Here is a 17674-nt window from a genome sequence, read left to right as displayed (position 1 = left end):
CGTGAAGTTTTAAGTAACACATCAAATTTAACAATATCGTGAATTATTTCATTATGTTTCACTAAAAATATTAAATACAGATAACATTTTGTTACCATGCAAAAAAAGAAAAAAAAAAAAAAAAAAAAAACATGACATTTTGTTATATTTTCTTTAGTGTTTTTAGTATTTTATGATAAAATGCACTTAGAACATAGACTTTTAGAAACGGAATGATATTAAGTGCGACATGTCGCTTCTAATAAGAAGCGAGAATTGACTTGAAGAAACAACACGTCGTTGGTAAAAGTATCACCGAGATATTACAAACGCAATCATTTAAAGTTGAAATTTTAAAAGAATTTAAAAATGGCAATTGTCGATTCTAAAAATTTGTCGCACTTTTAGAAATTATCTATCGCTTCTAAAAGTTAAGTCATATTTACTTTAAAAGCTTCTTCTTCTTCTTCTTTTTCTTCTTCTTCAAACCAATAGTCTTCCTCCTCCTCCGCCAGAGTTCTACCGGCTATGTAAGTTTTGTTAATTAAAAAAATGGAGAACTTTAAAAAAAAAATTATGAAATAAAAATGTCAAGTAAACTCAAGCCAAGAGTCTAGTGAAAATAAGTTAATAGTATGTAAAATTTTGTTTAATATTTTTGTTTTTCTTTTTGCAATATGGTTTATTTTTTTATTAAATGTAGTAATTTCATATTTAATATATTTCTTAATGACAATTTATAACATGTTATTTTTACTCTTTTAATTAAGAGATTCGTTAACAATTAGCCAACTTATAATGGAGAAGTTAAAATAATGGCCAAACTATCAACTAATTTAAAATAATGGCCAACATTTTATTGGGGTTCCAAAATTATCCTTTTACCAATTTTTATCTAAAAAATTCTACCATACAATCTGACGGACATCATTGACGATAAGAGGTTCGAACTAGAATCCAATCTGAAAGCCTATCTCCTGAGCTGTCTCTCCTTCCAAAACTACGCTAAGGAACTTTTCGATCTCGATTTTGACTCCTCACAAACCTCCAATGACGATTTCGATGACGTACAATCCAATCTTAATTAGATTCATTGATTTCACAAAGGTACACAAATTTATTTCTCCAAAATTCTCTTCTTCACCTCTTTGATTTCCCGATCGAATTACAGTTTGCTTTGATTTTATAATCGAACGATCATCCCACTCACACCTTCAATTTCAATGTCATAAAGAACATGGATTTCGGCAACTTTAAAGTTCCAAACGGTCACAGTGGCGGAGCCGCTTCGGCTTTGATCAAGGCTCTGATCAAGCTTGGAATCAGACCTAGGGTTTTGCATCTGTCTGGCTCGCAGGCGGTGAAAATTCCGGCGAAGATGGAAGAGCCTGTGATCAGAGGAGATAAACTAGATCGTCAAGAGGAGAGTGACTGTACGCAAGAAAGAAGAGCTAGTAAAAGAGGCTTCAGACACTAGTTCAGCGATGGTTAATCTGATTAATTGTCAGAGTTAATCCGATTAATTGTCACAGTTAATCCGATTAATTGTCACAGTTAATCCGATTAACTGTGATGAACCTCTTTCGAAACCGATCTCGAACATCAACGAGTCCTTTAATTAATCGTAATATGATCATAAATCTCTCTCTCTCTGATGCATTATGTGCAACAAATACTGGTGACGATATTTACCAAAGAGCTATTTCCGTCAAGAATATCAAAGAATATTTTTCGAGGGCTGAAGTTGTCCAATATAATAATAAAATAAGAAAAATTATAGCTCAATAAGTACCTAACAATTTCAGCACAATTAATTATCAAACAAATAGCACTTTTTATTTTTTTTATATTGGACTATTCATACCATCAAGTATCAGTTGAGACTAAATTTGTTGTATTATTTAGAGTCCATTAGGAAAATAGTCAACTTAGACGTTTGACATTGCTAAATAACCAACGTTTGGTAAATCTTAGGTAAATAACAATTTTCATGTATTTACAGACATAAATCTTAAATAAACAGTCACGTCATTATTTACGGCTATTTATCTAAGATTTATCAAACGTTGACTATTTAGTAATGTCAAACGTTTAAGTTGACTATTTTCCTTGTATTATTTAAAGGTTTGTTTTGTACTTACTCTTTTCGATTTTGCAAATACCAACGTCGTTAGTTTTTAGGCTTATATATCACATAGCTCTACCAATAGTCTTATCTTAATTACCTGTTAAGTTACCACTTACCAATTCTCATCGTGGAATTTGAGACTAACTTTCAGACATCAATTTATTTATTTGATTCACTATATAGCTTTCTCTTTTGTTGCCCGTCAATCGTGCAAAGGAATAATAACCGAAGACTTTCTAGAATTTTTTTTATTTTATTTTTGAAAAAGAACATGAAAACTTGACAATAAAGTTATTATGACACAAGAAACCATGAATTTTGAAGATAAAATTTGGATAAACAAAGAAGACACTTTCTACTATTTCTATAACATTAAAAAAAAAGCATGTTACAAAAGTAGCGAGTATAATCTAATAAATATATGTTGATTAAATGGCAATATTCATAGTATACACTAGAGAGCTTTGGCTGTTTCTTGATCTGACATTGTGAAATGAGCTTTGAATGAGAATTTTTATTTGAGCATGACATGAAGATAAGTCCCAAAGAAGGTTATATTAGACCACAAAATGACAAACTTTGCTAACAATATAGGAGACCAAAAGAAAGACAGTGCCTCCTAGAACTATAAGGTTATTGCAATGCATCTAAGTTTTTTTTTTTTTATTATTTATTAAATAAATAAAGACAATGTCATAAAGAAAATATGAATATATATGTATGATACCAATATAATGAGAAATTTTAATCAGCCACGTGTACCTATTTTAAAAGAAAAGTTCAAGTGTAGATGAGGATATAGCATGTGAGGGTCAATAGTCGTTGGCCTCAAAAAGAACTTTGACCTAATTATCTCCATCCAATATATTTTTGGTCTACAAAGTTTTCATCAAGCCTACCGAAAAAAGTTGATCTATTTGCTAATTGATTAACAATTAAGCTAAACTTCACATGGACCTTGTCAGATCTCAAGCCAAAATCAATAATTAATTAACTATTACTTGAATATAAAAATATTGCTTGTATTTTTAAGCGACTTTTTTTTTAGTTTGCATGCATGAGAATGGATAAGAAAGAAAGAAAAATAAAATAAAAAATGAAGAAAGTAAATTGTACAACTGTTATAAGTGACCGGGACAAAATTTTCAGATTTACTTCTGTTAACATGTTTTTTATTTATTTATTATTTTTTTTTATATATATATATATATATATATATATATAACTGTATGTTCAGCGGTGATTAATGTGAAATTGCCATAATAGAGCCGAAGCAAAGAAACAAGTTTAGATTCACCTATTGTCTTCAATGGATTAAAGAAAAAAAAGGCTAATATCATGCTAGATAAGCAGATTCACCACCTATATTATGCCATGTGATTGCCACACAAATCACGTATTGACAAAACTGTGTTCTTTATATCGGAATTGTCTGTCATAATATTTGACCAAGTGCAACAAACTTTTGTAATTGTAGTTTTATTATAATTAATCACTCCCTGATTGAACTTAACGTTACATGGCCACTCAAACGAGGTTTGGATATTAGTGCTAATTTGCTAGTTGTTACTTTCTAAACAATACGAATTTATTTTTTGTCATTCATCCAGAAGTTTTTGCTTTAGTTTTTACTCGGAATTAATACTCTCTAAACTATAAAATTCATTATTGCATCCTCTTATGTCAAATTATACTTATAATTGAATTATCCAAGGAATTTTTGGAATTTCAACACACAAAGAAAATCTCAATTTCACTTTACATTAATATTCCAAAAAAGGGGATTAATTTGTCTACAAATATATATATATATATATATATATATATATATATATATATATATATAAGTAACTAATCTACTAAAATTTGAAAATTATTTGCTAAATAACTAGCTAATATTTTGTAAATTTTAAGTAAATATACTACATAAAAGGCCTTTAGAAGCGACAAAAGTCGTTTCTAAATGGAAAAAAAGTCGCTTCTAAAGGTTGGAATTTAATGATGATGTGTCATTGTTGAACATTTTTTGTATTTCATTTATGCGCTTGGAGTTTGATGGTTTATTTATAATTATTAACGACTATTTATAATTATTAACATCTTTTTGGCTTTATTAATAAAATTTCGTGGTTATTTAATTAAAATTTACCGAAGATCGATTTGACAAAATTTGAGCCTTAAAAAACGTAAAAATGACACTTTAGAGGGAAAAAAAAAAATCAAACAGGTAATAGGTTAGAATAATCAACATTTCTTAATCACAAGGTGACAAACTCCAAGTAACATGAGATGTCTATTACGTATTAAGAAACAAGCTCAGCTCTATATATATAGAACCTCACCATGTGGACTCTTTTAACTATTCAAAGTAACGAAAAAAAAATCTTTATAAAGATTCATACTTGTAATTTTCATCTTTATTTTGAAAAGTTCATACTTTTAATTCGTCGGTATATATCACCAAAGAGCTCACTCCAACATGTACTAAGAATTAGAAAGTCTACAAACCTTCACAAGCTCTTCTTCTTTCTTCTTCCTTATTCCTTCTTCTTTTTTTTTCATATATTTCTTCCACTACAATGGATCCAAGAATCTCCTTCTCCAATGATTTTGTTGACACTCACAACACCATGAATAAGCCCGAGAACATATATAGAGAAGCCCCGGTTTCCTCGGACTTTGAATTCTCGGTGAAAGACTATTCGATGAGATCTGCGGACGAGATAATATTCCAAGGCGTGTTGGTGCCGGTGAAGGAAAACAATCGGAAGACTACTTTGAAAGAAGAATTGCTGGTCGACGACGACGATGGTGATTATGGCGACATTTTTGCGAGGCCGGCGAGGAATTCGGGGTGGTGGAAGGAGCGCTTGGGACTCAAGAAGCCCAACTCTTTGCATCGCAAGTGCAAAAGCAGTGAGATCGTTCTCGAAACTGTGGCCGAGGAAGGGAATCATAATATTTTTGCCTTCGCCAAGAAGGAAAATCAGGTAAAAAAATCTATACGCGTGTGTGTGTGTGTGTGTGTGTGTGTGTCATGTACATTTTATTTACGTGCATGTTGCGTTGTTATCTTATATCAGATCAATTCTTAAAGACTTGATTTTTGCTTCACAGGAATCACTATTTGGAGGGTTAAAACTTAAAGTGCATAGAGAATGCGATGTAATGATGCAAAAAGACGTTCAGATCCAAAATCCAGAGACAGTTGTTGGTATTTAAAATTCTTACAAGGAAAGGTTCTTCTGTGTTTCTTCTGATTTTCACTTATTACTTGTGATTAGGTTTATGCTACAAATTTATGTCAAAATTCAGTTTTTTGCGATCGTTCGTTCGTTCTTTTTTTTTTTTTCTTTTTCTTTTCCTTTCCACTTGAGAAAATGATGAGCGATATAAGAGGTCATTTGGATCATGGCTTTGTACAAATGTTTGCAGTTTGAAGAAATCAGTGGTAGATTTCGCTTGGATGCATGTATCTAATTTCAGTTATCTGTCGGTCAATTTTGATTTATGCACTTTTTTGTCGTACATCTATCTAGCTACGATTTTTCTGTCAACCTAAAAATAGCCGAGAAAACTGTAGTTGGGTCAGTGTTGAAATTTCAAAAAAGGATTCAAAAGAAAAATAATCACGTGAATCACCTGTACAGACTTTTGACATTATGGTCTTCGCATCAATCCAATAAGCAATTGAGAATATAGTCGAACCTTTTTTTACCTCATCTTAGTAGTCAGTAGAGAGTAATAAATTTAATGCAAAAGTAAAATTTAGAAAGAATAAATTAAAGTTCTCAAAGGCCTGATAGCATTCTTCGCAGAAAGCTGGCGTTAAAACGCACAAACTATTTACATTGCAATAACACCAAAAGTTTTCTTTACAATTAAAGCTGCTTATTTTTACACAAATTGGATGGGGAAAAATCATGAGCTATTTACAGCAAAGAAGATGGAAACCAATATTCAAAGAATGGTTGACTAAATATACCCCAAAAAAATGCCAATCTGATGCTATACAAGGCTCGCCAAACGTCAGTGTAGAACAGTAGATAAGATATTTCACAAAGCACCCAAATGTACATTTTATGTACAAAATAACCGTGTTAGCCTTCTTGGCTTCTCCGTACAGAAAATAATTACTTGAAAGGTTCAGGTACTGCACGCCTACAAAGACAATAACATTCAAGAATTGATGTTCTACATTATGTAAAGTTATATGCTAATAAAAAAACTGTATGTGACTTGGGGAAAAAAATCAATAATTTATTTCATTCTAAACCTTAAAGAGGCCTTAAAATCTGAGATTGCCAACTGCTAAGGAAATGGAAAGTAATCAGAACTCACATGTACATAGGGCTCTCAGTCTGGCCATAGATGGTACTCACTAACATCCCCGCCAATTTCGGTTGTACAAGTTGTCATCGCCTGCATTTAGACCCAAAGATGTTTGTGACAACTAAGGAAGCGATTCTCGGGTTTTGATAATAAAATAACGAAAGCCACACAAGAAGAAAGGAACACAGCAATATATCCCTTGGAGTTGATTTTAGTTTTAAAATTTGTAAATAAACAATATACTATATGTGAAAACTCATCAACCCTAGCAAATAAAATTATCGTCTCTATATTTGTGGTTTAGCCATTTTTTCTGATGTTTTCTTGCATTGTAAATAAATAAATAAAAATTGGGTAGACAGGGGTAAGCAATATGTATAAAATTGAATTTTGGCATAACTTAGGGTAAATATTCGCTTTTTCCAAAAAGAAAAAAACAAGTAAATATAAATAACTGAGATATATATTGATGGTACCATCACTTTTGTTCCCATGGTTGAGTGGGCCCCAAATATTTCTCCATCGACTCTTTCTTACGTTCCGGGTCGAGGCTGCACGAATAAACCAGCAGTGTTCATCAGAAACCAGATTCTTAGTTGCTTATGCATGGTGAGAAGATAGCTGATTAAAATACAAACCTATTTCTGAAACCGAGAAGAGCATAATGCATAGCTCCGGCGCACGCAGAGGCCGGCGCAATGGCAGCCGTGGGCACCGCTCGAACAGCAGCCGCTAAGGCCGAGCCTGCCCCGTCACCGCGCAGATACTTTCTCAAAGGTCTCTGAACCAAAGCAATAGCCGATGTTTCCAGGCCGTTGCTCAGACTCTCGCGCGCCTGAAATATATATGAAAAAAATACATAATTAAAATATATATGTATATATGATGAACACCCGATTAAGGTACGTTGATGATTATTCACCTGCTGAATTCCGTGTTGGGCATCTCTAGGCTGATTGGTTCTAACATTTGTTTGCATTCTACTTGGCATCGACTGTGTAGTTGGGTTTGCCACCATATACTCTGCTTGGAGCAAAAGGTCATGAGCTCCGGCTGCCAGATGTACTCCGAGTCCAATGGCTTCAGATGAAATACTTCTAAGAAATGCAGTTATACCTGAACATGAAGTTGTGTTAATAATAATGTTTGGCATTATGATCAATAAACATAAATAAGCATGCCTATACAAGGTTGACAAATTCAAAGAAAATCCAAACACTGGAAGAGGTTCATACTTTTGCCTAAGTTATTTACATAAAAGGAATACGGGAAATGAAAGTTATAATGAAGAATCAAGTTTCAGAATTGTACATCCTCATTTTTTTTAGTGCCTCATTTTTTTTAGCGTCTTATGTTCGATTTATTTGCTTCGTGTTGCAATATTAAATTTACCTCTTTGCATTCCTTTTATCACTCTCTTATCCTTTCTATAGCTCTTGACTGGTAACGAGACCAGCTTTGCAGCTCCAGCGCCTATAGCAACCACTGAACGGATTGGTGGAAGGCCTTGCAATATTTTGTGAACCTGAATTATGTGTTGATTAGTAAGCATAAGTACTTACAAGATGACTCCGATTCGCAAGACACGTAAATTTTCTGGACTAACCTGATTTTGAGAAATATCTTCCAACCACTCCCCTATGGCCATTTCACCTACACTTCCCCATCCGTATATGCCAACACCGTGAACGCGAGTGAGCTTTAATTCAACCCCCTGCACCAATGTATGAATATATGAATATTATTAACAAGAAATGCACAAGATGTACAACACACCTAGTTGTAAGAGTTAGCATAAATAAATTAACGTATTTGGCAGTTCATAACCACCACTTCATGGTGGTATCTAGGATAGCCTAGTAGTAATTCCACACCACCTCCTGTGTGGAGGTCGTGGGTTCAATCCCCACTGCAGCGAAGCTGCCTTCAAAAAAATAAAAATAAATAACCACCACTTCATGGACCTCTGGTTTTTTTTTTTTTCAACAGAAACAGAACAAATAGGTGGCGCTTTACTTACAAGAAAAAAAAAATAGTAATTCTCCTAAACAAGCCAACATGAACGAAAATGAAGAAAACCCAGAAAGAATTTACCTTCCAAGGCACAAGATTTACAAGCTCCACATATTTCCCATCCCTCAGAGCTGCTAGATCAACACGACGGGGACTATAGTCAACCCGCACAAGAATCGGCCATATATCAAAGCTCTGTAAGAATTAAGAAGAGAATCCACTATGAATCATCACGGGGAAGAAAAGTAATGGAGAAAAGTCGATTGAGCTACTATAATTTGAATGGACAAGACACATAGCACGTTTCATGAAACTTGCCTGGAAGTAGGGAAGCAATGCCTCATCCACAATATTTAGACCTGCAATCAATTTTGAACTATCTGAATCTTGACAGCCCAGAGGTTGGTCAACTGGTACACTTTTTGCCCCGAAAAATCCAGTAAGGAAGTCAAGTTGGGACTGATGAAGATGCAAGCGAATGGGGAGCAACGCAACCCGTAATCTAGAGAAATTTATTTAAACAAGTTAAACACAGTTGGTCACTAATAAACTTCAAGATCCAAATAAAACCGCTGTTACAGAAAAAAGCACGGAGCTTAGTACAGATGCAGATCTCTGCAAGAGACATAAGGGCTTTGGGTACACTGCTTAAACTAAGATTATTGGTATTTACCGATATTCTTCCAAAGGTGTGAGAGGGTCTGGTCTGACAGCTTCCAAGTCCAGCTTCAATGCTTTTGAAGAAGATTCCCGAGGATGATCCTTTGACTCATAATATCCTAGTACCTAGAAATCCGAAAAAGTACAAACCTAGTAAAAAATCATATCGTTGCAGAACAATAGAAAGATATATATCTAGTACAGAGATTTTTACCAGTTTCCATGGAGCATCTTTGCTTGTGTCGTAAAGATGAAAATCTTGAACTGAAAGAGATAGCTTGGAAACATGTACTCCACCAACTGGAAAAACTTCATACCGAAATTCAATTCCAGAGAGCGTTAATTCTAGGCATCCATTTGTATCCCTTCCTCCTTTTTTTCGGCTCTGCTGACCCTTTTCTCTGTAATCTTGCGAATCAAGACCAGCGTTCATCCTCCATCTGAGGTCAATGTTTTTAAGAAGTACACATCCAATAGGCTTACTGAAATCACTGGGTCCCGTACTTTCAGCAGAGGAAAACCTACTTTCCACAAACGTCTGAGCATTACATTCATCTCCCGACTCTGAAATGTGGTCTTCTACGATTTTTAAAGAGAAATCCTCGTACCATCCACTACCACCTTTCCTATCATCAACGCACCCAGTGCCATTGTTATCTTTAGAACTCTCATGTGCCGATTGTCGGCTCATTGATAGTTCTGAATATGGTCGTGACTCTGGAAAACAGTAGTGCTCAATTAACTCTGGAGTGTTACTTTCATGTGAGGAAGAACTTGGACTGATTCCCGACCCTCCAAGAGAAACCGGGTCATCGAAACAAAGACCAAGAGAAAGGAATTCAGAAGTTTCTACACCTGTAGTGCCTGGTTCTCCAAGAGATTTTTCATCAAAGCAGGTAGGGTATTGCTCTACTTGGAATGCATCTTCACGTATCTCGTCCATAAGCCCAGCAGATCCCGGTTCAGTTTGTATAACCAGACTAGAATATAATTCAGAAGTTGGTGAAGAACCACAGTCATTGATATCAAATTTGGCTGCAAGATTTACAACTTCTCCTTCTTGTTCTCGCTGAACCCTGTCCCATCTACTCTGCAAGTGCACAATTGACTCCTCCATATCGGGGGCATATAGCTGTTGAAGTTGAGAAGCCAAACGAATCAAATAAGAAGTGGTATCATGGCATGTGTCCACGTGAACGTGAGATTTAGAACATTCCACCTCCCACTGAAGGCCACTCCTACAATTGGTTCTGAAAATTGCTTCAACCAAAGCCTCCTGAGCAACTTTAACATAGCCACTTTCCTGTAGATACTCTGCGTTGCAAGTGCTATGAACATTCTCGGACTTTGGTATGACACGAATAAGCAGTCCAAGATCTTGAACTCTAATCTTGTACTCCTTTTCTGTTGAATCTGACAAACTTAAATTCGAGAGATTCAAACAAGAGGCAGCCAACAAACAGGCAACAGTTTCTTCACCCGTTTCTTGATTGGCATTTGAACAGCTGGCTTCAGAGTTCAATTCAGTTTTGACAGCTGAATTCTTAAGATATGGCTCATAACTTAGCCCAATATCAACCAAGTTCATAAGAAAAGAAGCGCCGTGTGATACATCCAAGTTATCCTCCTTTTGAAGACACTCATTATCTATATTTTCAGTTTCGACAGAAGAACCACTGAAATATGAGATTATAGCATCAATCCAATCCAAGCGCCCGCCCTGTGCGATGATTGTGCCACATCTTAGAGTTATTGATGTAAAGCCATGGGAACTTTCAGGATCCCACAAATGAACAATATCACAACCAGCAAACCGAGATGACAATGCATTTGACCCCACTCCATCACCCCGTTTCATTGTAGAGTTACTGCATGCTATCAAAAGAAAATCTTTATCCGGTATACCCGTTATGGAACCCCACAATTTCCCTTCGCCGTGTGCTAGCCAAAAAAAGTTGGCACCAGATATCCCTCCAGCATTGGAGACAGACAGCAGCGTAAACTTCCTAACTTGCAATTTTATACCATGCCATGACCCGGGAAGTTCACTTTTTATTGAGGCTCTGATATTCTCTTTCACATCTGGGCTAATCATAATTTCTAACGCACCGCAGTCCACAAGAATGGATGTTTGAGAGACGAGAGAAGAAACCTGAACATTCAATTCATCAGAACCTACACTTGATAATCCATTTGTCACCTGGTTTATAAGACTGTTTAACGTCTTGTATTGGTGGTTTCCCAGTTTTATTGCAGTATCAGTGAGACAAATGTGAAGGAAAGTTGAAGAGCTCAGGATCATCTCGTTGCGTGTTTGAGAGTTCAGATCTTCCAGATCATTTACGGTAGATACTGAAGCAAACTCATAACCTTTCCTCATAACATTAAAGTTGCTCTTTGATTCCTCGAAAGTAACTATGGACTTGGCTTTTTTTGCTATCCAAGGTCCAGTCACTTTGCCATCCTGGAAAACCATGCTAATGACGGACAAACATCCTGTCCGGCTGGTAACAGTCAATATATTCTCCGCTGAAAATTTATGCCCCTCCACTTTACCAGATTTCAATTCAGCGCTATCTTTACTAGAAAGATTGACAGAGAAAACATCAAGATTCCCAAACTTCACACTTACAGACCGCGTGTCTGTTGAGGAAAACATCTTCTGTGTAGCTGCATCTAGAGTTTTACGATTTCCCTGTATAGTTCCATCAGTATGAAAATCAAGAGCGAGAAATTGATCCCAGGCAGCAAAATCTCCAACATCTTTACCACCCTTAAAAGGGAAACATAGAAGCACCCTTGCTCTTGTGACCAAAATATTTCCCCGCAAACATTCGGTCGATGAAATCGTAACCTTTGAACTAGAACTTCTGTTAACATCACCAGATGCTCCGTCCCTCTTCAACTCTTTGGACGAAAATGTATCATGTTTCTCAAAAGAAGTTGAATTCTCCTTCAGCATGTCTAACAACAAACTTAACACTGCAAAATCTACCCAAAAAATGAACTCTGGCAATTTCACTTCAAAGTTTGCAGCTGACTTCACTAAACTTCCTCGGGAAGAACTCGATTTCTTGGTGAATTGCCAACGGGTGATCCCTGACGTCTTAAGCAATAGGACTTTGACCATGTTATGTTTCTTACCAAATGGAAAATCTTCCGCAATGGAACCAGTTGATGGATCAGTCTCCTTCCCAAAAGAGGCATTTTGTGGGAGGACAACTTGGACATCTTCTTGCAGTTTTCTAATGTAAAGATTTTGGCGCTTAATTTTTCCTGCGTCCAACCCCAAGCTACTGGTATGACCGCGGTAGCTCAAGTAATTGGTAATCTCCACATGCTTTATTGTTCCTTCATACCTCATTTCTCGAGGACTTACCTGTTGGCCTTGTCAAATGTTTCTATGTTAGTGCACCGGGATGACAAACAATACAAAAAAAAACTCCTAAAATTGCAACAATGAAAAACAAATAAAACTACCCTCATAGCTATACCTGCACTTGTAGAAGGATATCTCGGCATTCTGTGCCTAAGTAAGGAACATATGAGCCAGCACTCATCTGATATCCATGAGCATCAATCATAAAATACTGGTCCTCGTCCTGAAAGGACAAGAAAACAGATACTCCAGCAAAATTTGCCTTGAAATTGGTCTCAACATGTTGCTGCTCTGTAAAAAATAATAGGGAAAAAAATTCAAATATAAAAATAAAGAAGCTAAAGTAGCTCGTTGAATGGAATGGAATCGAATCCTGGTTTCACTTAATTAACCACAGGATCAACGATTCTTGGTTGTGCAAAGCAAATCCATATTGACAATTCAGAGACAGTTTGAAAAAGTCTTATTTCGTATTAATACTTCTAAAATCAATTATTATTCATCACTCCCAACGAAGTATTTGACTGCAATCTTGCAAGGTTACACTTTTATATCATTTGAGACTGGTGCAAACTATGAAAACAAAATTATGTATATGATTTATTATTATCATATGTGTGCACATACCACATGGAACATGCAAAGAACCAGAAGCAAGGGTCGATGCAGCAGTAATAGCACTGAAAACAGAGCAAGTCCAGTTCCACATCCCACTGTTCCCTAATGCTGATTGAGAACTTCTCAGCTCATCAAAACACTCAAAAAATTGATCCACGCTGCACAAAGGTAAAATATAATTGTTCAATCGGGAAATAAAGATAGAGCCATAGACACTCAATAGATTACAATGGGAGTTGAAAACGAAATATGAATATCAACCTTGCTTCAAGTTCTTCTTCAATGCCAGCATTCTTATTTTTATAGATCTGCGAGGGTACCCAGTCTGAGATAAGATGTGGCCCAGAAAGACGAGTTACATCAGAAGATTCTTGCCCTGCTGGAGAAGATAAGTCATTAGGCTTGGCATCACATGCTGGAATTTTGTTGATTGTCGAAATCGCTGCTGATATGGGTCGTGATGTAAGGTGAGCAAGATCCATGGCTTTGTTGGGAAAGCTGTCACTCACATCCTTCTCCAACTGTTTGAAACCTTCCCATGAGTGTAAAATCCATTTTATTGTGCTGGGCTGCAATTGTATTTGTATGGGGTCAATGGAAACATTTGAATCCACTCTTCGGATGTCTAACGATCCATTTTTCCAAGGTATGCTTAGTTTCAGGTTCCCTGAAAATCCACCTCCTTTCCCTGTCATGATTGGAATTGCAACGCTTGATGACATTGATTGGACACAAGTTTTATCGTCGCAATCATCTAACTGAAGAAGTTCAAGAGCTACTCCTTCAAACTTGACAAAGTTCGTTAGCCGACTTATGCCTAGAAAGCTCTCATCTTTGACTTCAGGCTTTGTATTACCATCATCGGATACACAAGTTCCACATTCTATTTCTGAAATCCGAAGCACAAACGTTCTATGAAGCGCTGACTTATCTCCATGGCTCTCAGAATGTGGCTCAAAAGCTATAATCAACTTTTTTAACTTCACATTGAAACTCGTGAGGAACAACTTGACCATCTTCGCAACTGTCTTAACACCTTCATGGATGTCCCCGGGCATAGACTTCGAGGTGTTATTCCTCATGTCATGATCGAGATTGGCCGAATCATGAGACATTTCTTCGTCATTTTCGAAGTGAAGATTATCGGCGACAATGGGAAAATAATTTCGTTTACTGGGAACAAGCACAAGTTCGAGTTCGTCCACCTCAACCGTACAGCCTCTATCTTTCCAGGGAATTTTTACTAAGAGAGAGCCTATCGATCCTTCTTTAATTGCTAACGATGCCACTGAACCAAGCTAAATCAAGAAACCACAAAAAAAGGTAATTCCAATAAGTGCTTCTTGAGATGTCAAATGTGGAACACAATTGCAGGAATAAAATTATCAAATTAGGCAGAGGAACTAAAATCATAGTATTCTACGCAGAGCAAATATTGGTTAGAGATTTCAAGCGAGGACAAAACATTTCAGATTCATAGACAAAGTGAGAAAGAAAAATAAGAAAAAAGGGGAGCTAGTCAAATAACACACACAACACTCGAAGTTCAATTCTTCTTTTACTTTTAGAAGGTGAGAAAAAGGACAACTAGCAAATGCAGTACCAACCTTATAAACCCAAGAACTCATATTACAGTACATAATATTTCAAATATCTTGCAAACTCAAGAAAATTACTATATAACTACGCAGAAAAATAAAAAGAAATGCCTAATAGCACATAAATAAAAACTATATTTCTCAAACTAGCAAAAAAAAAAATTAAAAAAAAATTAATAATTACCTTCTGATTGAGAAAATCGACATTGAGAGCGAGATCATTAAGCTGAACTGTGCCTTGTGAGAGCTGAACATCAAGCTGGTCGATATCAATCTCACCCAACAAGAACTGTCCCAATTTCTTCTTCAACAAGAACTTGCAAAGCCTCTTCGCCGCCCACCGCGGGAACATCGCCTCCGCCGACCTCGCGATGCTCCACGGAAACATCGCGAATCGACGAAGAAGGCGACAGGAATCGAATCAACTCTTAATTTGGGCCGTCAAAACCGAAAAACCCTAAATTACAAAATTAAAAAACCTAGGGCTTGGGACTGAGACGCTACGCTGAAATTGGACTCCGAATACCCGCCTTTTAGGCCAAACCTCCATTAACCGACTGATACCGAGAGAGAGAGACGGCGTTGATTTTAGTTTTTTTTTTTCTTATTTGTTTTTTTGCGTGACTTTGAAGATTGTTCTTGTTCGGTTTTTTTTTTTTTAAGAATTGTTTTGGGTTGAAGAGACTTGTAAGTTTGTCTCTCCCGGGGTTTCCTTAATTTTGGTGTTGCAACATGGCGGCCAGGGACATACAAATCAATATAAGGTCATGTTTTATTATTATTAATTATAAAATATATTTTTTTTTTTAGAAATGAAGCGCTGTCTTTTCTACTTTCTATTCATAACCTTCTTATAATAACTAGTTCTAACAACGCGCGTTGCGCGAGTTAAAAAAATTATGATTGTTTTTAAACAAAATGTGGAGAAAAAAAAATAAGGAAAATAAAGTAAGGTGAAGATTTTTAATCGTATTAAATTAAATTTAGCAAAATTGTTGTCAATGATTTTTTTTAAAAATAATAAAAGGTAGGGAAAAAAACTCTTCCATGATTCAAAGTTTTTCAAAATACTACATGTTTTTTTACCTGTCAGATTTCTTAAAAGTATTATGAGAAAAAAAAATTTAGTTAAATAACAGGTGAAGTTAAATTTTGATAAAATAAATAAAAAAAGATATAGAGAAATAGCAATTTAAAAAGTTTCTTATATGTATATTAATATAAAATCTACGTATAATATTAATACGACATAGTTTTTCAAATAATATATATATATATATATAAACATATACATAATGTATGTTATTAATATAGTATAATATAGTATTAGTAATTATGATTATAATATACAAAAAAAAAAATTATACAAAATATATAGGATAAGTGTCAAAAGGGAAAAAAAATCAAAAGCCAAGGGTTGGAAAAATTAAAATAAAATAAATAAAGGACAAAAAAAAAATCCAAAAAAAGATATAGAGAAATAGCAATTTAAAAAGTTTCTTATATGTATATTAATATAAAATCTACGTATTTATTATACTATATTAATAACATACATTATGTATATGTTAATATATATATATATAAACATATACATAATGTATGTTATTAATATAGTATAATATAGTATTAGTAATTATGATTATAATATACAAAAACAAATTATACAAAATATATAGGATAAGTGTCAAAAGGGAAAAAAAATCAAAAGCCAAGGGTTGGAAAAATTAAAATAAAATAAATAAAGGACAAAAAAAAAATCCAAAAAAAGATATAGAGAAATAGCAATTTAAAAAGTTTCTTATATGTATATTAATATAAAATCTACGTATAATATTAATACGACATAGTTTTTCAAATAATATATATATATATATATATATATATATATATATAAACATATACATAATGTATGTTATTAATATAGTATAATATAGTATTAGTAATTATGATTATAATATACAAAAAAAAATTATACAAAATATATAGGATAAGTGTCAAAAGGAAAAAAAAATCAAAAGCCAAGGGTTGGAAAAATTAAAATAAAATAAATAAAGGACAAAAAAAAAAAAAAACAAAGGCCAAGGGGCGAAAAAAAAAAAAAAAAAAAAAAAAAAACCGCCACGTGGCGGCTCCAGGATGCAAAGTTGCTCCTTATTAACTATGTTATGGATTATGGGGAAATTTGCGTCAATGTCACAAATTCGTCGGTTTTTTGCATTTGTGTCACAAAGTTGTCAAAATTGCATTTGTGTCACGTATTTACATTCGTGTCACATGTGCAAATTTCAAATTACTCTCTCTCATCATTTAATATTTTTATTAGTTACTCCATGTCTTCTGAATTTTTACAATACCTCATTAAAAATCACTTCATCTTCCTCTAAAACTTTCTAAAATTTTTGCGTGTGACTTATTTGCAATTGAATTGCCAATTTGTGACATAAGATGCAAATACCACATAATTATGGGCGTGTTTGGCCCAGTTTTTTTAAGCCTGTTTTTACTGTTAGCAAAAATCAAACTGTAATCTTACTGTTTGGTAAAACAGTTTTTAGAAAAAATTTCAAAAACGATCTCACTCACCAACCCCACTCTATTTGGCGCTCTCTCTCTCTCTCTCTTCGCGTCAGTCTTATCTCTCCTCTTTCTCGTTCTCTCTTCCCGTCAATCTATCTCTTTCTCCCACTCTCTCTTCTCTCTTCTCGTTCTCTCTGTCCCCTCGTCGGACTGTTTTTTTCCTGATCTCTCTCTCTTTCTCTCTCTCTTTCTCTTTCTCTTTGTTTACCCCAAAGCCACCAGACCCAAGAAACCCAGGAGCCCGATGACCAGCTCTCTTTCTCGCACCAGCTCTCTAAAACCCGAGGACCCAAACGCCCACGAGACCCAAACGCCAAAGCTCTCTTTCTCGCACCAGCTGTCTAAAACCCGAGGACCCAAACGCCACCAGACCCAAACACCGACGAG

The 17674-nt window shown here is 35.0% G+C and overlaps 2 protein-coding genes across 2 annotated transcripts; one reads left to right on the top strand and one right to left on the bottom strand.

Moving 5' to 3' along the window:
- Positions 1–4470: 4470 nt before the first annotated feature.
- On the top strand, positions 4471–5574 carry LOC149389285 (uncharacterized). The gene is made up of 2 exons (XM_089621750.1): positions 4471–5097; positions 5225–5574. The coding sequence occupies exons 1-2, from the start codon at positions 4687–4689 to the stop codon at positions 5327–5329; spliced, it is 516 nt and encodes a 171-aa protein (XP_089477876.1). The 5' UTR covers positions 4471–4686; the 3' UTR covers positions 5330–5574.
- On the bottom strand, positions 5444–15444 carry LOC149389284 (autophagy 2). The gene is made up of 15 exons (XM_089621749.1): positions 14892–15444; positions 13371–14407; positions 13119–13267; positions 12607–12782; positions 9327–12491; positions 9126–9238; positions 8771–8954; positions 8534–8647; positions 8046–8153; positions 7832–7964; positions 7362–7555; positions 7078–7274; positions 6916–6990; positions 6449–6529; positions 5444–6268 (listed from the first exon to the last, which is right to left on the bottom strand). The coding sequence occupies exons 1-13, from the start codon at positions 15093–15095 to the stop codon at positions 6918–6920; spliced, it is 5847 nt and encodes a 1948-aa protein (XP_089477875.1). The 5' UTR covers positions 15096–15444; the 3' UTR covers positions 5444–6268; positions 6449–6529; positions 6916–6917.
- Between the last annotated feature and the right edge of the window lie 2230 nt (positions 15445–17674).

This window comes from Urtica dioica, chromosome 8 (genome assembly GCF_054948205.1).
Source record: "Urtica dioica subsp. dioica isolate 48M chromosome 8, U.dioica_male_clone48M_v1_H2, whole genome shotgun sequence".
Lineage (NCBI taxonomy): Eukaryota > Viridiplantae > Streptophyta > Magnoliopsida > Rosales > Urticaceae > Urtica > Urtica dioica.
Note: the sequence above shows the minus strand (reverse complement) of the source record. Positions and strands in the feature narration are given on the sequence as shown.